This window comes from Zonotrichia albicollis, chromosome 1, assembly GCF_047830755.1.
Source record: "Zonotrichia albicollis isolate bZonAlb1 chromosome 1, bZonAlb1.hap1, whole genome shotgun sequence".
Classification (NCBI taxonomy): Eukaryota; Metazoa; Chordata; class Aves; order Passeriformes; family Passerellidae; genus Zonotrichia; species Zonotrichia albicollis.
The window spans coordinates 3,600,127-3,619,804 of NC_133819.1; the positions used below are offsets into that span (position 1 = coordinate 3,600,127).

The window sequence follows — 19,678 nt, forward strand, 5'->3', positions numbered from 1 at the left end:
TGAAATATGCTCATGGGGAAATAAAATTTTAACCAAAGCCTTTTCTAAGCCTTTGTCCTTCTTTTGAAAATGTATTTATAAATAATCTCAATATCCTCTAAGAAAGTGTACGAAAATTTTAATATTCAGTCATAGATGTTTTAAACTAGAATACTCAAGAGATTTAATCTATAAGGGATGGAGGAAGGGGATACCAGCAGCACTGCAGCTGGGTTTTGTACCTTTGAGAAATTGCTTAGGGAAACTGAAATCTGAAATTAAACATTTTGCTTTCAGTGAAATCATTTTACTTTCAGTCATTTTGCTTTTCACTGAAAAAGCCGTAGTAGAAACTGAGGAAATTTAACAGAAAAATTCTCATACATGAGTTCTAGATATAGATTTTTGGATGCAGCTCCTACAGTGCAGCCCTCAGTTCTTCACCCTGGGCACAGGGGCAAATGGCAAAAGCCAAAAGGCAGAAGCCAACATTAATTATGTTGTAATCAAAACTCTAACCAGCACCCTAAGTGATAAGCAGTTTGTGTTTTCATCTTGATGGACATTTAGAATTTATATCTGAAGTGCTACTAGTGCAAATTCAGCTGCCTTCCACAACAAGAATTTCTTCTGATGTTAGATAACAAGTCTCCAGCTAATTAAGTAACTGTTCCCTGACTCATTACTTTGCTAATATCTATTTAAAACAGCCTTTTATACAACAGTTTTGCTTTTTATGTGAATTCTTGGCTTAGAAGTAAAGAATTTTTTACAAGCTTCCAATAACACTCGTAACAGGAGTTATCAAGAAAGAAAATACGCAGTTTCAACAAAAGATGGCAAATTAGAGGGACACAGATGAAAAGATTCAGTCTCACAAACATGCATATTTTAATATGCAGATAAGTCAAAGCCAAAAAGAACAGCCAGTCTCCTCCTAAAAATGTGTTCTTCCTACGTTTGTCTGCAAAAGCAACTTCCCAGCTTCATCAAACATTTGACAAAGATTAGAGAGATGCAGAACTTTCAAAGCCACATCCACTCCAGCTCTCACTCACATGAACCATCCCCCTGAAGCCAGGACAAACTGCTCAGATGATTGAGGGCTGCAGGAACATTGTCCAAAAATGTGCCGTTTTCAATTACAATCTTGCAGAAAGCAGCGAGGGCATGAACTTTGAGACAACTCAGAGAGTCTAAAAATATTTGTAGCTCAAATCCTCCTCTCCCAGAAGAAGGGAGAAGTCTTTGTTTTGGTCACATCAATTTAACTAGCTGAGGATTAGCTGCTGCCTTTGACACCGAGATGCAGAACATACTTTGTACAAAATATAATATGGAACCATGCTGATGACAAGGTGAGGACAACCCTCATGTGAGGATTCCCTTGGCTGCTTCTTCAAGGATCAGCTGTGGTGTGGAACAGAATCACTGAGTCATTTGGGTTGGAAAAGACCTCCAGGAGCATCAAGCCCAGCCTCTGACTGAACATCACCTCAACAACCAGAGCAAAGCACTGAGAGCCACATCCAGTGGTTTCTTCAATACTCCAAGGAATGAGGACTCCACCACCTCCCTGGGAAGCCCATCCCGACATCTGACCACACTTCCAGTGAAGGAATTCCTGCTGATGTCCTGCCTGACCCTCCCCTGGTGCAGCCTGAGGCCATTTCCGATTGTCCTTGTCGCACTTGTTGCCTGGGAGAAGAGGCTGACCCTCACCTCCCCACACCTCCTATCCAAACCAAGGGGTCTGGATAGCAATAAGGTCATCCCTGAGCCCCGTTTTCTCCAAGTTTAACACCCCCAGCTCCCTCAGCAGCTCCTGGCTCTCCAGACCTTTCCCATACACAGAATTAATCTCTCATTTCTCTGCTCCAGCTGGTGAGGCCTGAGTGTTCCTCAGCTGCATGACCAGCCTGCTTGGTGGCAGTAACACTGGATAAAACCTGGAATAAAACCTGGAAACAGGACAGGGAAGAACACTCAGGGTTCTGACTCCTCAGGAAACCCCTTAAACTCAGCAGTGTCTGTGCCATCCAACAAGAGCCTGGAAGAGAACAGAGCTGATTGAGATCCCTTCTTTCCAGTGTCTTCCCTACATCTGTAGGGCTGAATTCCAAAGGCAAATAAGGCATATGTGACTTGCATCCTTTTTATGATTTTTTTTTTAATAAGAGTTCAATGGCTGTGTTTTTATCACTATTCAAGTATTGGTTTTCCAGCAGGCTCATTACTCATTTTCAAGCAAAAGGAAAATAAAAGGGGAATGAATGTTGTGTCCTTTCGTGCTGCATTTCTTCAATTCTGATCCTCTCCTTTACAAAGCCCTCAAGAGTGCTCATAAATTTCAGGAACACCCTTCTGATCTTTGAGAAGCATCAACTTCAAAATAGCAAGCACCTTCAAAGGACTCATTCTCCATCTGATATCTCTGAGTATTCACACAGTGGTGAAATTCAACCTACAGACAAGTATTTACTGCTGGAGACTTATCCCAACAGATCTGCCAGAGTGAGTGGATGGTACCTCACCGTTCTGCCCTAATTTATCCCTTGAACAAGGCCAACTTTTGCCATGCTTATTCCAAAAAACACCAAAACAAAACAAACAAAAAACCCCCAACAACAACAACAACACAAAAACAAACAAACAAAACCAACAACAACAAAAACCAAATAAACAAACAAAAAAACAAACAAACAAAAAAACCCCAAAAAAAACCCCAAAAAACCCCCCAAAAACAACCAGAAGAGAATGTGGTACCCAAACCAAGCAGGATTACTGGATATGATCTAATGACATATCAGATCTCCAGGAGTTTTACCACTTAACATAATTTCACCCCCTTGCTTGTAGGACTTTACTGTTCATTTTCCAGTTATACTCAATCATTCCTTGCTTTATGTTTCTTTCCCTGAATAGAGCTGCTAGAGGTGTTTATTTGAGAAGTAATCACAACATGTCATGGTTCCACAGAGGGATGGGTTCTGCCAAACTAAGGAATTTCTGGTAGGATTGACAGGCAGAAAGATAATTACACCAAGCTTTCAGAGTTACAGGCAACAGCCCATTGTTTGTTCTGTCAGGGTTTTATTCCCCACAGCTGCAGTGACCTTTTCTGAATGAATATTGAACAATGTTCCAGGGGCGTTCAGAGTGAAGTGTCAGGGGTGTAAAATCTAAAATCAAACACCTTTTCAACAACCCTTGGAGGAGCAGTGACCCCACTGACCCAGGTCACCCCTGAAACACCAACTCAGCCACATAAATGCAGATAATTAAGGGACACTGTTAGGGTGAGGTTATTGCCATTGCCAAATACTTGATTTCAATCAGATTGAGAAAAAATAAAGTTATTGCTTATGAGATCTGATATTCAGAGTATGCAGTATGCCAGGTGAGACAGAAATTGAAGAGGTTTTAGCCATATAAAATAATAGACATATAAAATAATAACAGCCATAAAAATAATTTTAGCCATATAAAATAATAGCAAACACTACTGCTACACTGGAGCCTTAGGTAATTTCTCTGCAGCTTTGGATCTGTTTTTGTTTTTTTTTTTGGTAGAAAAGGAAATCTTTCTGATAATGAACTGGGGGGGGGGGAAAGGACATGACTGAAGAAGAATAGAAAGAGATGTGTGTTAAATCTTAGGATCCCCAAAGCAAAGAAGACACTCCTGGAAAGCACTGGCTTCTGATTAAAGTTCCATTATACTGCCATGGTGTAAAAAGCAGCGGATGTGAAAAGGAAAAGAGATATCAGAGTGCCAGGCAGCCTCCAGATCTTTTCTTTATCCCTGTCCCACTTAGCTGCTCCTCTGGAATACCTCAAAAAATGAAGAAATTTTGAGGGAGATTCAGACCCTCCCTCAGATTTCAGCATTTTGCCATTTCCTCACTACACACAAAGTTTGTAGCCCACTTCGGGGAGTTACATCACTGCAATGACACAGACAGGGGAGGATTCAGCCCACAGAACACTTCTGCATTTATTTCTAGGCTCTCTAATGCAAGTTAGCCCTTGGGCTTTGGCTGTAAAATCAAATAAGCAAGACATGGATATTGTCAGAAATTTAGACACTCCTATTCATCAGTGATGCAGGGAGTTGGCTGAACTCCTAACTGAAGAATTTTCATCCTAAATAGCACCTAAAATGTGATGGGATAAATCCAGATCCACATGCAGGTGTTTATAATCTAGAGAGACATGTGGGAAATACCTGACTTCTCATTTTCTGCTTTACCTGTTTGCAAAGCACACAGAGCTCTTCTAAACATGTGGGCTTTGTTATCCTTATTGTCTCAAATAAAAACTGTGTGATTCTATTTCATTTGGAAGGATGTTGACAGGGAAGCAATGCCAATACCCCAGCAACCTCTGGGAAAATGACTGGTCACAACTCAGAGGACAATAGGAGTCCATTAAAGAAAATTTCAGTTCCAGGCTAGAAAGGGAGATGTAAAAACAAGGAATGAAGAACAGATTTTCCTCAAAGACTTTTTCAGCCTTGTTTCAATCAAATTTGAATGTACTCCATGTTTTTGCTCACAGAAGTTTTACAGAAATAGCAGCTTCCTCTGCTGCACCTACAGGGCACAACATTAACCCCTATTCCTGACAAATAACTGGAAAATTGGAGCCAACCATCAGTTTCCATTTTGCACTTGTGTGTTTTTGTGGTTGGTTTCTCAGAGGAGGTGGTTAAAACCCTCTTTCCAAACTTTCCCCTCCACAACCCCACCAATGGCCTGGCTTGAATCCAGCCCATCTGATGGGGAAAAAGGGATTTTTTAGGGGACACACTTCCCTGGGAAGGAGGTTATAGGAGGGCAAAAACACAGGTGAGGTGCCAGGAGACAGAGCATGTGTGCTGAATTTCATCATTCAGGCCCTGTCATAGCACAGAGTGGTTTCTTCAAAAGGACCAAAGATAATATTTCCCATCTGTGGAATTTTAATGAATAAATTCTGTTTGTTTCTGTTGCTTTGCTCTGCCTTTTTGAAAAGAAATAGGGAAAATGTGTGCAGCTTTTTTGTCTATGCCCTCCCCATTTTCAGAGAAGCAAAAACTAAAAAGCACCAGGTCCCTTGGAGTGCTGGGACAGCCAGGAATCAGAGTGGGGTGAATTTGGGAGGTCAGACAACAGGAGATTTAACTGACAGAACAGCTTAAAGCAGGAGAGAACTGGTGAAAACAAAGACAAATCAGAGGGAAGGCTCAAAAGTGACAAATAACTTTGAATATTTCCATTTCTTCACATACAACAGCACATACCTAAACCAGTTTCAAAAAGCATTTCAGAAGGATGATAAAATTCATCAGCCAGCACCACACTGCCTTTAAAATGAGAGATTCAGACCTGTACTCATCCCAGTTCAGCCAGGAGCTTACTTTGACTTTTATTCACCCATTACCCCTCTGTGTAAAATGGAAATGACACTTGCCATTCTTGCAAAGCACAGATCTGCTAATAGGAAATGGCATGCAAATGCTATTTATCACTGTTATTATTATCATTATTCATGTTAATTAGCACTGTGGTGTTTGTTAATTGGTTGTTAATATTATTAAAGAATTAGCAAGTTATGAATTAAAACAATAATTAGAATCTGTTTAAAATTATTACCTGAGAATGCAGATTATTTTTACATTTTCCCTGTTATTTAATGACCTGACATCAACACAAGGACCCTCTTCTTCCATCTATTCCTACTTTTAACATCTTAAAACATTTTGAAAGGAAGAATTTCATCATTCTAAGTCTTTTCACCTTTAATGTTAATGTGGCATTTAGGCCAAAGGCTCTGACTCAAACACAGGGATTTTCTCACCCAGGAGTGCTAAAATTGCTCCTGTGCCTCATCCCCTTCTCCAAGGTCTTGTCCCTGCTGAGAAACCACTCAGCTTCCCTGAGACTGAACTGCTGCAGCTCAGCAGACAGAGCAAACCCTCAGCAATTTCATGTGGAAATGTTCCTATTGCTTGACATGCTCTAAATAAATCCCAGGAAACCTAAAAAAATCTCAATTTTTTTAAGTTAAATGTGTAAGACCACGTGGAGTTGATATTGCTTAGCACAAAGAAAAGAAACCCAAAGATCTTGGGTTTGGATGTAACTTGCCTACTGAAAAGTAGCAGGATTGCACTTTTAGCTTTTTTCCCCCTGTTAAAATCCAGAATCTCACTGTGAAACTAAACATTTGCACATGAAACAGATGGAATGGATCCATCTGTCATTGTGAAACAATTTGCAGCAAGTAATTACACTGCAGAAACTCCACAGAGTTTGGTGATATGTCAGGACTGAGAGTGATGACTGAACATGAACAATTGCAGACAAATTACTCGGGGCACACGTTTTTCTCATCAGCAAAGATAACACAGGATCCACTGGAGGAGGTGAATGGATGGGGAACAGAGGGATTCTCCAGGCTGGAAAAAAAAAAGGGATGGATTATTTTCTTTGGATTTGCCACTGTTGGAGTTTGAGGATTAATTCAAGTGCCCTCACAATATCTGCAAGTCAGAAGCCACACCAAGGGACCTGTGGATTACACACAAATGCTCCAAATATTAGAAAAATTAGATAAAATAGTAGAAAAGTCTTCTTCCATGTGGATTCACTGCATCTAGCCTGGAGTCTTGAATATCCTAAATGTGTTGGTAAGTTGGAACAAGTCTAGAGCAGGGGAATACAAACAAGCCTTGGACAGGATGTGCTGATAAAAAAGGGAGGCACTCTTACATCAGCTGCAAATGCCCAGCGGATGGGGATCAATTGTTCAGGGGGCAGCTTGGATTATGAGTGAAATTATAATTAGAGGAAACTAAGTAAATGAAGAGTCTGATTTATTAATAGTATTTCCAAACACTCCAAACACTGAAAATCTCCAAATTCACAAGGACTTACAAATCTTTATTTGCATTTATTCATGTTTTAGAGTAGAGATGGATGAGGACTGTAAGATCACAGTTATACGCACTAAAATCAATGAAAAAATGGCCATCTGAACAAAAAGGCAGGAACTTTATGGATGAAGATTTTTAAACAAACCCTGCTATATAACAGGACACAAAAATATCCTGAGTTATCCCCTGAGAGATTGGCTGGATGTGACCTAAAGGGAGTTTTCTGACTCCAAGTGTCTATGATTCACCATATAGCACGCTCAGGATTTTCTTACTCCTGGAAACAAAAAACAAACCCAACCAAACCTGACAGTCCTTTTCCATGGCTGGCTTCAGTTACCAGCCCCAGAGCCACACTGTAATTGGATGCTGAGAGGAATAAGAGAGTCACTTTGAAAGACAAATTCTATTCTCAGTTCCACCCCTGCAAACTGCCACTGACATTTCTTTTTCCTGAACTGCTCTAAAGTTTACAACAGGAAGCAGAATCTGGCCCCTCACGCAGAAGCCACAGTGGAGACTCCCCAGTTTTGGGCCAAAATCCACCAGAATCTGACTTTTGTCCCAGTCCTAAGCAGACATTGCCTCTGAACTGAAATGCAGAGAACACCCAGATGTTTTTAATAAAAACCAGGACAATTTGCAGCAGATGCCCAACTAGTGTAGACTCTTAAAAATAAAAAAAGGAAACTATGTCTACTGGAGTTTCTGTAACTGATTAAGTCACTGGCTTGGAAAAACAGATCCCTGCTCATGAGTCCAGCTCGCATGAAAGAGCCCAGCAGTGGAAAGAGATCCCCTCTACCATATAATTTGCAGAATAAGTGGAAAATGGTGTTGGAATCTAAAAATAAAATAAATAACTTATTTTATTTTTAGAGGGCAGGTGGGTAAAAAATAGCTCTTACCTGCCCTGACCTCATTTACCATTTTGCTACTCCCGAGTCATTTTCCTCACTGGAGAATGGAAAAAATGCTGGAGTGGTGCATAACCATTTTTTGAGGGTTTAAATGTCACATTGTTTATAGAAAGAAAAAGAAGTGTGAACTAGACACAGAAGCTTATTTATTTTTAGTCCACTCTGTTCTGAATTAATCTGATTTGGGTACACTGATAAGAATTCAAGCCTTTTGTAATCCTGTGAATAATGTGATTGTGTTAATTAGAAATAACAAAATTTCTAGTTTTCCAGTAGCAGGAGGATGTAGCTGACTTCAGCCACATGGGAAGGAGTTAAAATCAAGCTTTGTTTTGTCACACATTTATATCAGATCAGTAAAAACACATCCTTTGGTAATCGCTTTCAAAATTTACAGAGGTGCTGCTGCTGCAGATGCAGGTGAGAGTGCTACAAGTATCCAACAAACGCAAGAGAATTTCAAATAATATTCCTGGATCAAACACAAGTTTGGCTGCTTAGGACAGAACTTGTCTTAAGAAAGATATCCATCCCGCCATGCTCCATCTCCTGTTGTGAACTAGTGAAATCCTTACAAATATAAATTAAATTCCTGAGATAAATTAAGATCTGTCACTCCTTTGAAAGTTTTAATCAATCTTCTAATTTTCATGATGACTACAATTAAAATACGACTATGAAAAACAGTTAAATGGAACAATTCCATTGCATTAACAGCTGTTTTAATTGTCTTTAATTTTTTTACTGGTAATAGAACCACCACTACAGCACAGAAAAGATAAACTGAACCAAGCCAGTAATTTTTTTGCTGCTTTACCTACACGAAGCTGATTTTAAAAGAAACTATTTTCTTTTTAATGAAATTTTTATTGGAAAGCATACCTGACAGACATCATAGTGCTCAAACAGGGACAGCAAACCAATATCACTGCGACTCGTGATGCCTTTCAAAATGGTGATATTGCCATTCCCAGAGTCCAGCTCGATCACGTTGTTGAAAACATTGGACACAGCTTTGCCAGTCAAAAGCAAGTTCACCAATTCCTGTTTGGGACATGTTTGAAATAAAGGAAAAAAAAAAAGAAAACAAAAACCAAACAGAGGTTGATCAGCAGAAGACTTGTTCAGGATTGATGTGAAGTTACACATGTACATGACCCCCAGTTTATGGATTGGCTTTAGGTTTATGGTTAGAATTAAAATTGATTATAAAAAGATTCCAGATATTTTGGTCAAAGTCTCCCAAACTAAAATGAGGAAATGATAAAATCACAGAATATCCTGAGTTGGAAGAGACCCACAAGGATCATACAGTCCAGCTCCTGGCCCTGCACAGACCCCCCAACAATCCCACCCTGTGTATCCCTTAGAGCTTTGTCTAAATCCTCCTGGAGCTCTGGCAGCTTTGGGGCTGTGACCATTCCATGGGGAGCCTGGGCAGTGTCCAACCACCCTCTGGGGGGAAAAACCTTTTCCAGTTGTGGGTTGGACTACTTGTCCAAAAGGATTGACGCCTCAGGTCTAGCTTTTGTATTTTCAGATTCTGTGCTGCTTTAGTTTGTAGTTCTGTAGTTCTTCATATATGGGATGGTGAGCTCTGTGCACAGAGCAGGGAGACAAAACAATTCCTGCTCCAGCCGGGCACCAAGGACAAATGATCCAAATCTCAGCCCAGGAGCACAAACCCCGTGGGCTGCAGAGAGAAAAACAAGCAGGGTGGGAGTGCCTGGGCTGAAGCTGGAATGGGACAATGAACTGCAAGGTGCAAATGGAGCAGAACTGATCCCAGGGAGAGAGCCCGGGAGCGCTCGTGCATTTTGGGGCCATTTTGGTTCATCTTGGGTGCAGCCCTGGCTGGGCTCTGGTGCTGCCCAAGGTGCATCCATGGAGGCTTTTAGTAAATCCCTGCTTTATCCTTTAGCTCTGTCCAGCCTCTGTTCTAGGTCAGCCTGCACAAGGCATCAGGATGCTGTGAGAGACAGTATTGAAAGATTTGATGAAGTCCAAATAATAGACGAGTTTTCAATTTTCACCCTTCTGGAGGCAAACTGCTGATAATTTATTTACTCTCACATCCAACTCTCAAACATCTCCTGTAAGCGTTCAGATTTTTTTTTTTTTTTTATGAAAACATTTTGGTGTCTCCTCTTCTGTACAATGAAAAGTACAGCATGAATGGTAGAAACTCAAAGCCTGTCAGTACTACATGACATTTCTGTATGTGCTTAGTGATGTATTTTGTATGTTGGACATGATTTGTTAAATTGTGATTCTTCCTCACTGATTACTTCTGGGTGAAATTAGGTCTCCTTCAGTAAAACATTTACCCATATGGACCCTGATCACCAAGATATTGATATTTCCTAGAGATGATTGCTGATTATTTCCCCTCTAGTTGAAACAGGGGGATGTCAGAGGCTAAATACCTGTGAGAGGGTAGGTGGCTTTTGCACATGTGAATGTGCCTGAAGTTCAAGAGCAGAGATTTGGGATATTTTTCTCAGCTAACATCCCACCAGGGCCAGCTGGGGTGTATGGAAGCACAGCCAACAGCAGACTGTGCTGCAGCAGTGAACCAGCTCACCATTAATAAATAACATATGGCTAAAACCAGCAGGGGGAATAACAAAGAGAAAGTTTCCAGAAAAAATACTGCAAATTACCATGCCCAAAGACATGAATAACTCTGGTATGGCCAGTTTGGAACTGGTTTTAAAAATACTGCACACAATTACAGCTCTGTGTTTCTCCTGAAGGATTCCCCAGATTTTTACTGGCTTTTACTGATATTTTTAGCACTTTTATTCACCATCACTGGTGTTCTACCACCTTCTTGAGGAACCATTGTGTGGTCACAGTACAGAAGTCCTCTAGCAACAAGAGAGGAGCATGAAGTTTGTCTCTGGCAGCCAGAAGAGCAATGGATGGGATCCTGGAATCACTGAGGAGCTGTAGGGTCAGACATGGAGCCTCAGGCATGTTTCTGAGAGGGAACGGAGGGAACACAGCAATATCTCAGCACTGAAATCAATCAAGGGGTCGCAAAGAGGAAGATGAGAGGACTGTGAGGACATGGACACACAGCTACAGGCACATGCAAGCCAAAAAAACAGCCTGCAAAGCAGAACCTCTGAAAGCAAAGACAACAATGTGCCAAAACACGAGGAAAAGCAATAAAGGATGAAGGTGCTTGAGGATATGGGAATAAGGGGAAAAGAAAAGGGAATTGGTGGAGATTTTATAGCATAAATCTCCACCAATTTATTTTCATAAATCATTTTTTTCCATGCCTGAAGGGGCTGCAAAAGAGCTGGTGAGGGACTTTTCACAAGGGCATGGAGTGTTGGGATAAGGGGGGAATGGCCTCCAGCTGAAGGAGTGTAAGTTTAGCTGATATGAGGAAGAAATTCTTTACTGTGAGGGTGCTGAGGCCCTGGCACAGGTTGCCATGAGAGGATGTGGATTCCCATCCCTGGAGATATTTAAGAATGGGATGGATGGGGCTTGGAGCAAGCTGGGACAGAGGAAGGATGGAAGGGCTGGAACAAGATGAGATTTAGGGTCCCTTCCAACCCAAAGCATTCTGTGATTCCATGACTTTATGTCTCAAAAATAAGAAATCCATCTCTTCCAGAGGTCAGTTCACAGCAGAGGCACAGGACATGTCCAGAACTGTGTTTTTTTTCGCTCACCTGGGTGCAGTAGCCGTGGCTGCCAATCAGGCGGTTTGTGAGCACATCAAAGTCATTGCGCACCCTGCAGAGGAAAAAACAAATTTAAAACCAATCAAATTTCAATACAATTGCTTCTTTTCATCTCTAAATCTTACTGAAAACTGTTTCTCAACCATAAATATAGCCCTGTATTTTCCGAGTCCTTTCAAGGTGATTCTTTATGAGGCAAAAAAAAAAAAAATCTCAACTAAGCCTGTGGGAAGCAGAAGTTTGGCAGAGCTTGAAGGAAACAACTGTAAGGAGAAAAGAAGTCATTGTCACTAATTAGAATTTTAGAAATTAGGATTACTGCACTGTGTGACAGAATCACAGAATGGGTGAGGCTGGAAGGGACCTCTGGAGGTCCCTTTGTCCACCCCACCTCTGGTACCTGAAGCAAATTTCCCAGGTCTGCATCTGGATGGTTTCTGAATCTCTCTAAGGAGACAGACTCCACAAGGGACCTGGTAACACATTCCAGCACTCAGATAAGATCTGCTAGTTGCTATTCCTATCATAAATACTTGTAATATACCCATACAATCTGTATGCTACATTGTGCATGAAAAAAAGAAATTAAAAAAAAAAACAAACCCAAAACCCTCTAGGTGTACACATTTATAATGATGCTGTGTGGCCCCTAATTATATGTTGTGACATCAAAGAGAAAAGTCTGTGAAACTGCATTGCCCATAATTAAGGAGTAATGTGTCCCCAACCTAAGTTCACTATCCTAACTCCTGGAATTACTGCATCAGTGATTGGTTGATGGCCTAAACCATAAAGGTTTTAACTGTGATCATTTTTTATCCTGCAGATAAAATGGAATTGCAAACATTATTTTACACATGAATAAAAGTTTAATCTAAGTTTGAGGAAAATCAATGTACTATGTTGTGGGGGAGCTGTGCCAATAAAACCCCCTGATTAATTCTATGGGTCATAAAAAAGCTATTTTCCTTCAATATAAAATATGCTGATCTCAATTGTTTTGACTCCATCCTTATTTTGATATTGCTACTGAGGTAGAGAGAATACTTGAATAATGATCAATTAAAACTTAGTTATTCTATACACATCCTCATTCCCATTTGATTTGGCAAATCCATGCATACAGATATCCATGTTTCTTGACAACTGGCACAATTAATTTTGTTTTAAAATGAAAATATTTTGTTTCTGACAAAGCAGGAGTTGAATTGATGTGGTCAGGGTACAGCTAGCTGGAAATTTTCCCTTAACATTGATACATATCTTCCATTAAAAATGTATTTATTAAGTAAAAAGCCATGACGTTTCCTGCCTTCATCCAAAACTTCAGATAATTATTTTCTCACAGGATTTCTTCAGATGCCAAAATCAGAATGTAACATATAATTTCGAGGTTTACAGCCCTAAAAGTATTTTAAATTATATTTAAAAAGTCAAAGTCGTGGAATCTTAATTCCCAAACTTTAGACAATTATTTTCTCACAGGATTTCTCTGGATGCCAAAATCAGAATGTAACATATAATTTCGAGGTTTATAGCCCTAAACATATTTAAAATAACTGAAAGAAAGGCAAAACTGTGGAATCACAATTCCCCAATGTTAGGTAATTATTTTCTCACAGGATTTCTTTGGATGCCAAAATCAGAATGCAACATATAATAATTTCGAGGTTTACAGCCCTAAAAGTATTGAAAGTAATTTAAAGAAAGTAAAAGTCATGGAATCACAATTCCCAAACTTCAGGTAATTATCTTCTCATAATATTTCTTTGAATGTAACATGTATTTTCAAGGTTTACAGCCCTAAAAGTATTTAAAATAATTATGAAAAATGTCATAGTCACGGAATCACAATTCCCAAACTTCAGGTAATTATCTTCTCATAATATTTCTTTGAATGTAACAGGTATTTTCAAGGTTTACAGCCCTAAAAGTATTTAAAATAATTATGAAAAATGTCATAGTTACGGAATCACAATTCCCATTTTGATAAATGCATTTTATCCCTTTTGAAAAAATCTATTTCATCCCTTTCAAAAACAGTTATTTTAAAGACAATTCACAAGTCAGTGTCAGACATAACAAAGTGCCACTGACGTCTCTTGCCCGTGTGAAATCAAAGGAAAGGCTGGGGAAAGTGTGCCCGTGACACGGAAAACTCCCTCGTGCACCACTGCAAGGCATGGACGGGATGATAAAAATCTCTGGATTTTGGCCATTTTTCAGTTTTAGCAACGGCCTCATCTCGCCAGCGCCGCGGGCAGAGTGTCCAACATGCGTCAGTCGGGGACGAGGGGACATACGGCACACACAATGGCAGGAAGCTCTAATTCCATCTGAAGGCACAAACAATCTGGGAGGCTGGAGGTGGATCTCAGCTCCTGCAGAAGGAGGACAACATCTGCCTTTGCAATCAGCCCCGCTGCTGAGGGAACCGACGTCAGGCGCGCGGCCGCGGGATTTACACCTCGCTCAACACGGGGTTTACACCTCACTCAACGCGGGGTTTACACCTCGCTCAACGCGGGATTTACACCTCGCTCAATGCGGGATTTACACCTCGCTCAACGCGGGGTTTACACCTCGCTCAACGCAGGATTTACACCTCGCTCAACGCGGGATTTACACCTCGCTCAATGCGGGATTTACACCTCGCTCAATGCGGGATTTACACCTCGCTCAACGCGGGGTTTACACCTCACTCAACGCGGGGTTTACACCTCGCTCAACGCGGGATTTACACCTCGCTCAATGCGGGATTTACACCTCGCTCAACGCGGGGTTTACACCTCGCTCAACGCAGGATTTACACCTCGCTCAACGCGGGATTTACACCTCGCTCAATGCGGGATTTACACCTCGCTCAATGCGGGATTTACACCTTGCTCAACACGGGTTTACACCTCACTCAACGCGGGGTTTACACCTCGCTCAACGCACTCAGGCCTCCTCTTCCCACCTGCCAAAGGCTCCCCAGCCTCTCTGCAGGTGTGTTGGGGGTGTTTCAGGTGCAACTGCACCTCATGCTTTGTAAAAATATCAGACGGTCACAATTCTGGGGGTGGTTTCTGGTATGGAGATGTTCACTGGGGACAGGCAAACCTGAAGAGTTTGCCTCATTCTGCTGTCCTGGCTGTCAGATGTCAATGCAGACATAATCTATAAATCATTATCATTATCATCAATATGACTCCTCCAGCATGGAATTTTCCATTTATAATTTTTAAATCACTTTAGAACAGAAAGAAAACCCATTAATTTGAAGCCAGGAGCCTTTTAATAATCCCAAAATGATCATCAGACAACGATTTAAGGCTTGACTCCCTGAATCCCTTTTTAATTTACAGCCCAACACAACACGTGCTACTGTAACAGAATCACAGATCAGTAAAAAGACACTAAAAAGCAACAATATTAATGGTAAATATTCCTTTCTTGTGCAGTATTATCACTATTTTCCAGTGTTGTGCTAGTTCTTACCCCAGCTGGAGAGTGGGGTAGGAGAATGTTGGTTGCTAGAGCAGAACAGTGGGGTTTGCCTCTCCTGGTAACATTATGAAGTCTGTTTAAAAAAAATATTCAGGCTGAAAGCAAGATGCTGATTTTTAAAATATCCTGGATAAGGATTTTAAATCAAGCATGTGCTCCACAGGCAGTTTTCAGCAAAAATTATTCCCTGTGCTGATATGAATCCAAAAAGTTGACAATTGAGACTTTGCTAAATTTCAGGTCACTTGTAAGATCTCCCAGCTTGGTTTTTAGTTTTACTTGTAAGGTGTGTGATGTGCTTTATGCCTGCCTGAAACCAGGGAAGACAGAGTTTGGATTCTAAAATATGTACAGAATGTGGATGTGTTTTAACGTGCTCACAGAACTTAAATAACACAGCAAAATTCAGATCTACATGGTTTATTCACTCTGAGCTGTTTTTTAAAAAATATTTGTATTAAAGCCTTTTTTTCCCCCCAAAAAATGAGTAATTGTGAGCCTTATCCTGAGGCTTAACTGTCCTTTCAGTTCTCATGCAAGCAAACATTTTTTCTCACAATATTATCACACAAAATTATTATCATTATGTGGTGAAACCAAATGATGTGTAAGGTGGCTTCAGAGTAAAACTTAATTCAGAATAAAAACTTAATAGCAACTGGAGAAATCTCCTCATGACAGAAATCACCAAAATACAGCTGTTGTGATTTATACCTATATATTAATGGTTTTTACTGCTGCTGGGTTTAAGGCAGGGATGCCCAAAAGTCTTTCCAGAAAATATCTTTATATATTAAAAATTAATTTCCTCTCCATGCTCCTGTTGGTGAATCTGTGTTTATCTTCAGTTCTAATTATGTGTTTATAAAGGGTGATAAGTACTGAAGGTGGGCAGATGTTCTGAGCCAAACCTTTAAATTCTCTGAATTGTCACAGCCCTACTGACACCATTTGTTGACTTCCAGGCAGTTAACAGAAATCTGCCTAGAAATCAATCCATTCTGGGATATAAAAATAGCTTAAAAAATTAAAAATTTAAAACCTAAAGATAGATGGACCAAACCACACTTGACAGAAGAAACTCTAATGGCAATAAAAACCTTAGCAGTGATGGTGCATTGATAAAATACACTTCAGTGATCTGCATGGACTCAATAAAGTTTTATAAGTTCATAAATACAAATCCAAAATATAAATTTTTTGAGCATTGGAATCTCCAATATAACATAATCTGCAATCAGGTGAGCTTTTCCTTAGCAAAAACTAAGTGAAAAAAATGTTTTTCAGATGCTTCACATACATTTATTCTCAATTTACTTCCAAGAAAGTTCCTGACAAGTCTTCAATGGAGAATAATTAAATATTGAATACAGGAGTCCCATACAAACTGTAATAGGAATAATCCTAGGCTATCACAATGTGAGTCAGTTCATGCCACAGGTATGGCTTGGCTTGATAACAGAAAAAAATAAAATAAAATAAAATAAAATAAAATAAAATAAAATAAAATAAAATAAAATATAAAAATATATAATATAAAATTATATATATACCAGATATAATATATATTCTATATATAAATATATTTTTATCTATTTATATATATAAATATGTATATAATATAAAGTAAGACAATAATATAAAAGAAAAAAGAGTACATTTCAGTAAGAGCTGGCTGCTTTACAATCCTGAACTCTGAGGCAAAGCTGCCACAGAAAATTGGTGACCTCACTTTGTTCATGGCAACAGACAGTCACATTAACAAACACACAATTACAAGTCTACTCCCAAAATAGATTTGGGGCTGGCAGGGAGAAAAAACTCATCTTCAGTCATAAGGATTTCAAATAATTACAATGGGGATATGGAAAATGACAGGATGGGTGACTGCATTATTGTGTAAATGTTCCAGAATATTTCTTTTTTTTTTGTTTAATACTGGCACATGGCAAAGGTTTCAAATGAATGTTCAAAGAAGAAGGAAAGAGCCTCTCTAAAAAAATATAAAATATTGTTTGGGATTGAGACCAGGGAAAGTGGCTTCATTCTTTATTTATCACTTTTGCCACATACCTGCTAATTTCACAAAGTTCTTAAAATGGTCTGAGGTACTCAGGCAGGTTAATTCATCAGCTCTGCTGCTCCACAGTGCTGACAAATTATGGGAAGTATTGAATTTCACAGGGATAGATCTGATGGGAAAAATTACTAATCTATTGTCATGTTCAACCCACTATTTAATTTTTTTAAAGAAATTATCTTTCTGACTGAATGCAATGTTCTCCTGAGTGCAACAGAACAAGCAAAGATATTAAATCTGTATTTATCTCACCACACTGGCCCTTCAGCAAACAGCTGAATAATCTGAATGTTGAAAGTAACCTGCTGAAATTTGGCCAAAATCTGACAATTCATTTGTTACTGCTACATTTTGCAGTAGAATCACATTTATTCTTCCACACCTCTGCAGTCTTTTATCAATATCCTTTATTTTCCTAAAATCAAAAGAATTCATTTCTGAAATTCTTTGATTTGCTAAAGGAAAGGAAAAAGGGAAAAAAACAAGATTAGAAAGATGAAAAAGCTGATCAATCACTGCAGGGCAGCGTTCATATCACTGATTTTTATATCTAAAGACAAACATATAAACAAGCAATCCCTCTGAATTCTTTAAATTTGTGTACATGGAGAGAAACTGGAACATCCCGAAGAGAATTTAGGTGACCACATTCAGGTAATTTGCAGAGTAGAGGAAGAAACTCCAGGAAAATTCCTTTTCTCCATCTGATGAACACACAGCAAAAGGAGCCTGCCACAACATGGCCATGGCCATCAAATTTCTAAATATCAAGGACTGGAGGGAAAAATCACAAATATTCTGGCACTGAAGACAGACTGAACCTAATTTTTTATTTTTATAGATTAAAAGCTAAAAAATCAGAAATAAGGTTGATCTAGAAATAAAAACACCCTGTAGCCATTCTTTGAAGAAGACTCCTCAACTGGACAAACCAATTAAGAGTTCAATTTCTTTTAACCAATTCAAAGTTCTTGAAGTTAACTTACTACAGATTTTAGCTCAACAGAATCTGAGCATTTAGATATTACAGGGTCAGAAGAATTTCTGATGGTCAGAAGGAAGGAGAGTTAAAAACTGCAGCAGCTTTCCTGAGGGAAGAGGCTGCAGAAACCAGGATCATTTCACCACTGCAGGACACAAGTGGTGGACTCCAAGGTGAGGAGATGATTAAGGAAAATTTCCTCACTACTTTTCAAAACATGAATTCCACACCACTCCTTAAATGTCACTATAGGACACGAAATAAAACGATGCGCACACGTTGTTCTTTTCCAGGTAAAAAGAGACTTTTTAATTTCTGACTCCAACATTTATAGATTTTCAAAAGTGACAGTGGATTGGAGGGTGAAAGTGCCACCTCTCCAATGACACTGGACAAACCAACGGTCCATCAATTTTTTCTTCTTCCATAAAAGAATACAAAACAATAACTTACTTACATAAAGCATGTGAGAAAGTTTATTACAAGAATGTAAACATCAGAAAGTTTAGAAAATCTTTAAAAAATTAGAACGACACTTAAACTTACTGGGCAATTCAAGGAAAAAAAAAAAAAAAAAAGAAAAAGTCCTTCACAAAACACATTTCTGCAGTGGGGAGCTCATTGCCACAAGGGTTGTGGAGGCCAAAAGGATTAAAGGGTATAGAAAAATTCATGGAGGACAGGTTTCATCAAGGGCTAATAAACTCAGTGACCTGGGCACCAATGGCAGTTTGGGAAATCCTGGGATTACTACTGGAAACATGGAGAATATTCCAGCAGAATGATCCTTCACTGCATTTCTTAGTGAATTTCCTATCTTTTCCCTATCAAACACAGGCTACCAGGTTTGCAGAACCTTTCCTTGATCCTGTCGGGGCAGTCCTATGGAAACAAGGGGCAGCTAAACCCACAAATCTCAGGTGTCACGGACATATTTTATGAAAATTACTTTTGCTGGGATTTTTCTCCTGAGAAGATGGGAAACTTTAGCTTCTCCATGTTTTTCTGCTTTGGAATGTGATCTGGAGAATTGTTTACCCAGCATGTGAAATTGTTTTTACTTGATGGCCAATGATAGCTGCCTGTGTCGAGGCTGTGAGCAGTCACAGGATTTTATTTTCCTTTCTTTCCCTTTCCCTTTCCCTTTCCCTTTCCCTTTCCCTTTCCCTTTCCTTTCCTTTCCTTTCCTTTCCTTTCCTTTCCTTTCCTTTCCTTTCCTTTCCTTTCCTTTCCTTTCCTTTCCTTTCCTTTCCTTTCCTTTCCTTTCCTTTCCTTTCCTTTCCTTTCCTTTCCTTTCCTTTCCTGCCTTCTGATGAAATCCTTTCTTCTATTCTTTTAGTTTAATTTTAATATATCAATTTCTCGTAATAATATATCGTAAAATAATAAATCATCCTTCTGAAACATGGAGTCAAGATTCTCATCTCTTCCCTCCTCCTGGGACCCCTGTGAACACCCCCACACTCAGGTTGTCCCCAGAACAATATTCCATGTTTACATCAGCCCTGGTGTGGATTACAGCCACATCCACGCTGGGATAAAGCAGAATTGTGGAAAGGGAGAAGAGATGATGTTGTTCTCTGCATCTGGCAGGTAAAACCCAGC

The 19,678-nt window shown here is 39.5% G+C and overlaps 1 protein-coding gene across 3 annotated transcripts in view; it reads right to left on the reverse strand.

Moving 5' to 3' along the window:
• The window catches only part of MINDY4 (MINDY lysine 48 deubiquitinase 4), a 79,256-nt gene that overhangs the window by 11,828 nt on the left and 47,750 nt on the right, over nt 1-19,678 (reverse strand). For all 3 annotated transcript variants that reach the window (XM_026796092.2, XM_026796091.2, XM_005491435.4), the window contains exons 14-15: nt 11,511-11,574; nt 8,701-8,862 (exon numbers count right to left, since the gene is read on the reverse strand). In XM_026796092.2, coding sequence (XP_026651893.2) covers nt 8,701-8,862; nt 11,511-11,574 — 226 coding nt within the window. The remainder of the gene's footprint in view (nt 1-8,700; nt 8,863-11,510; nt 11,575-19,678) is intronic.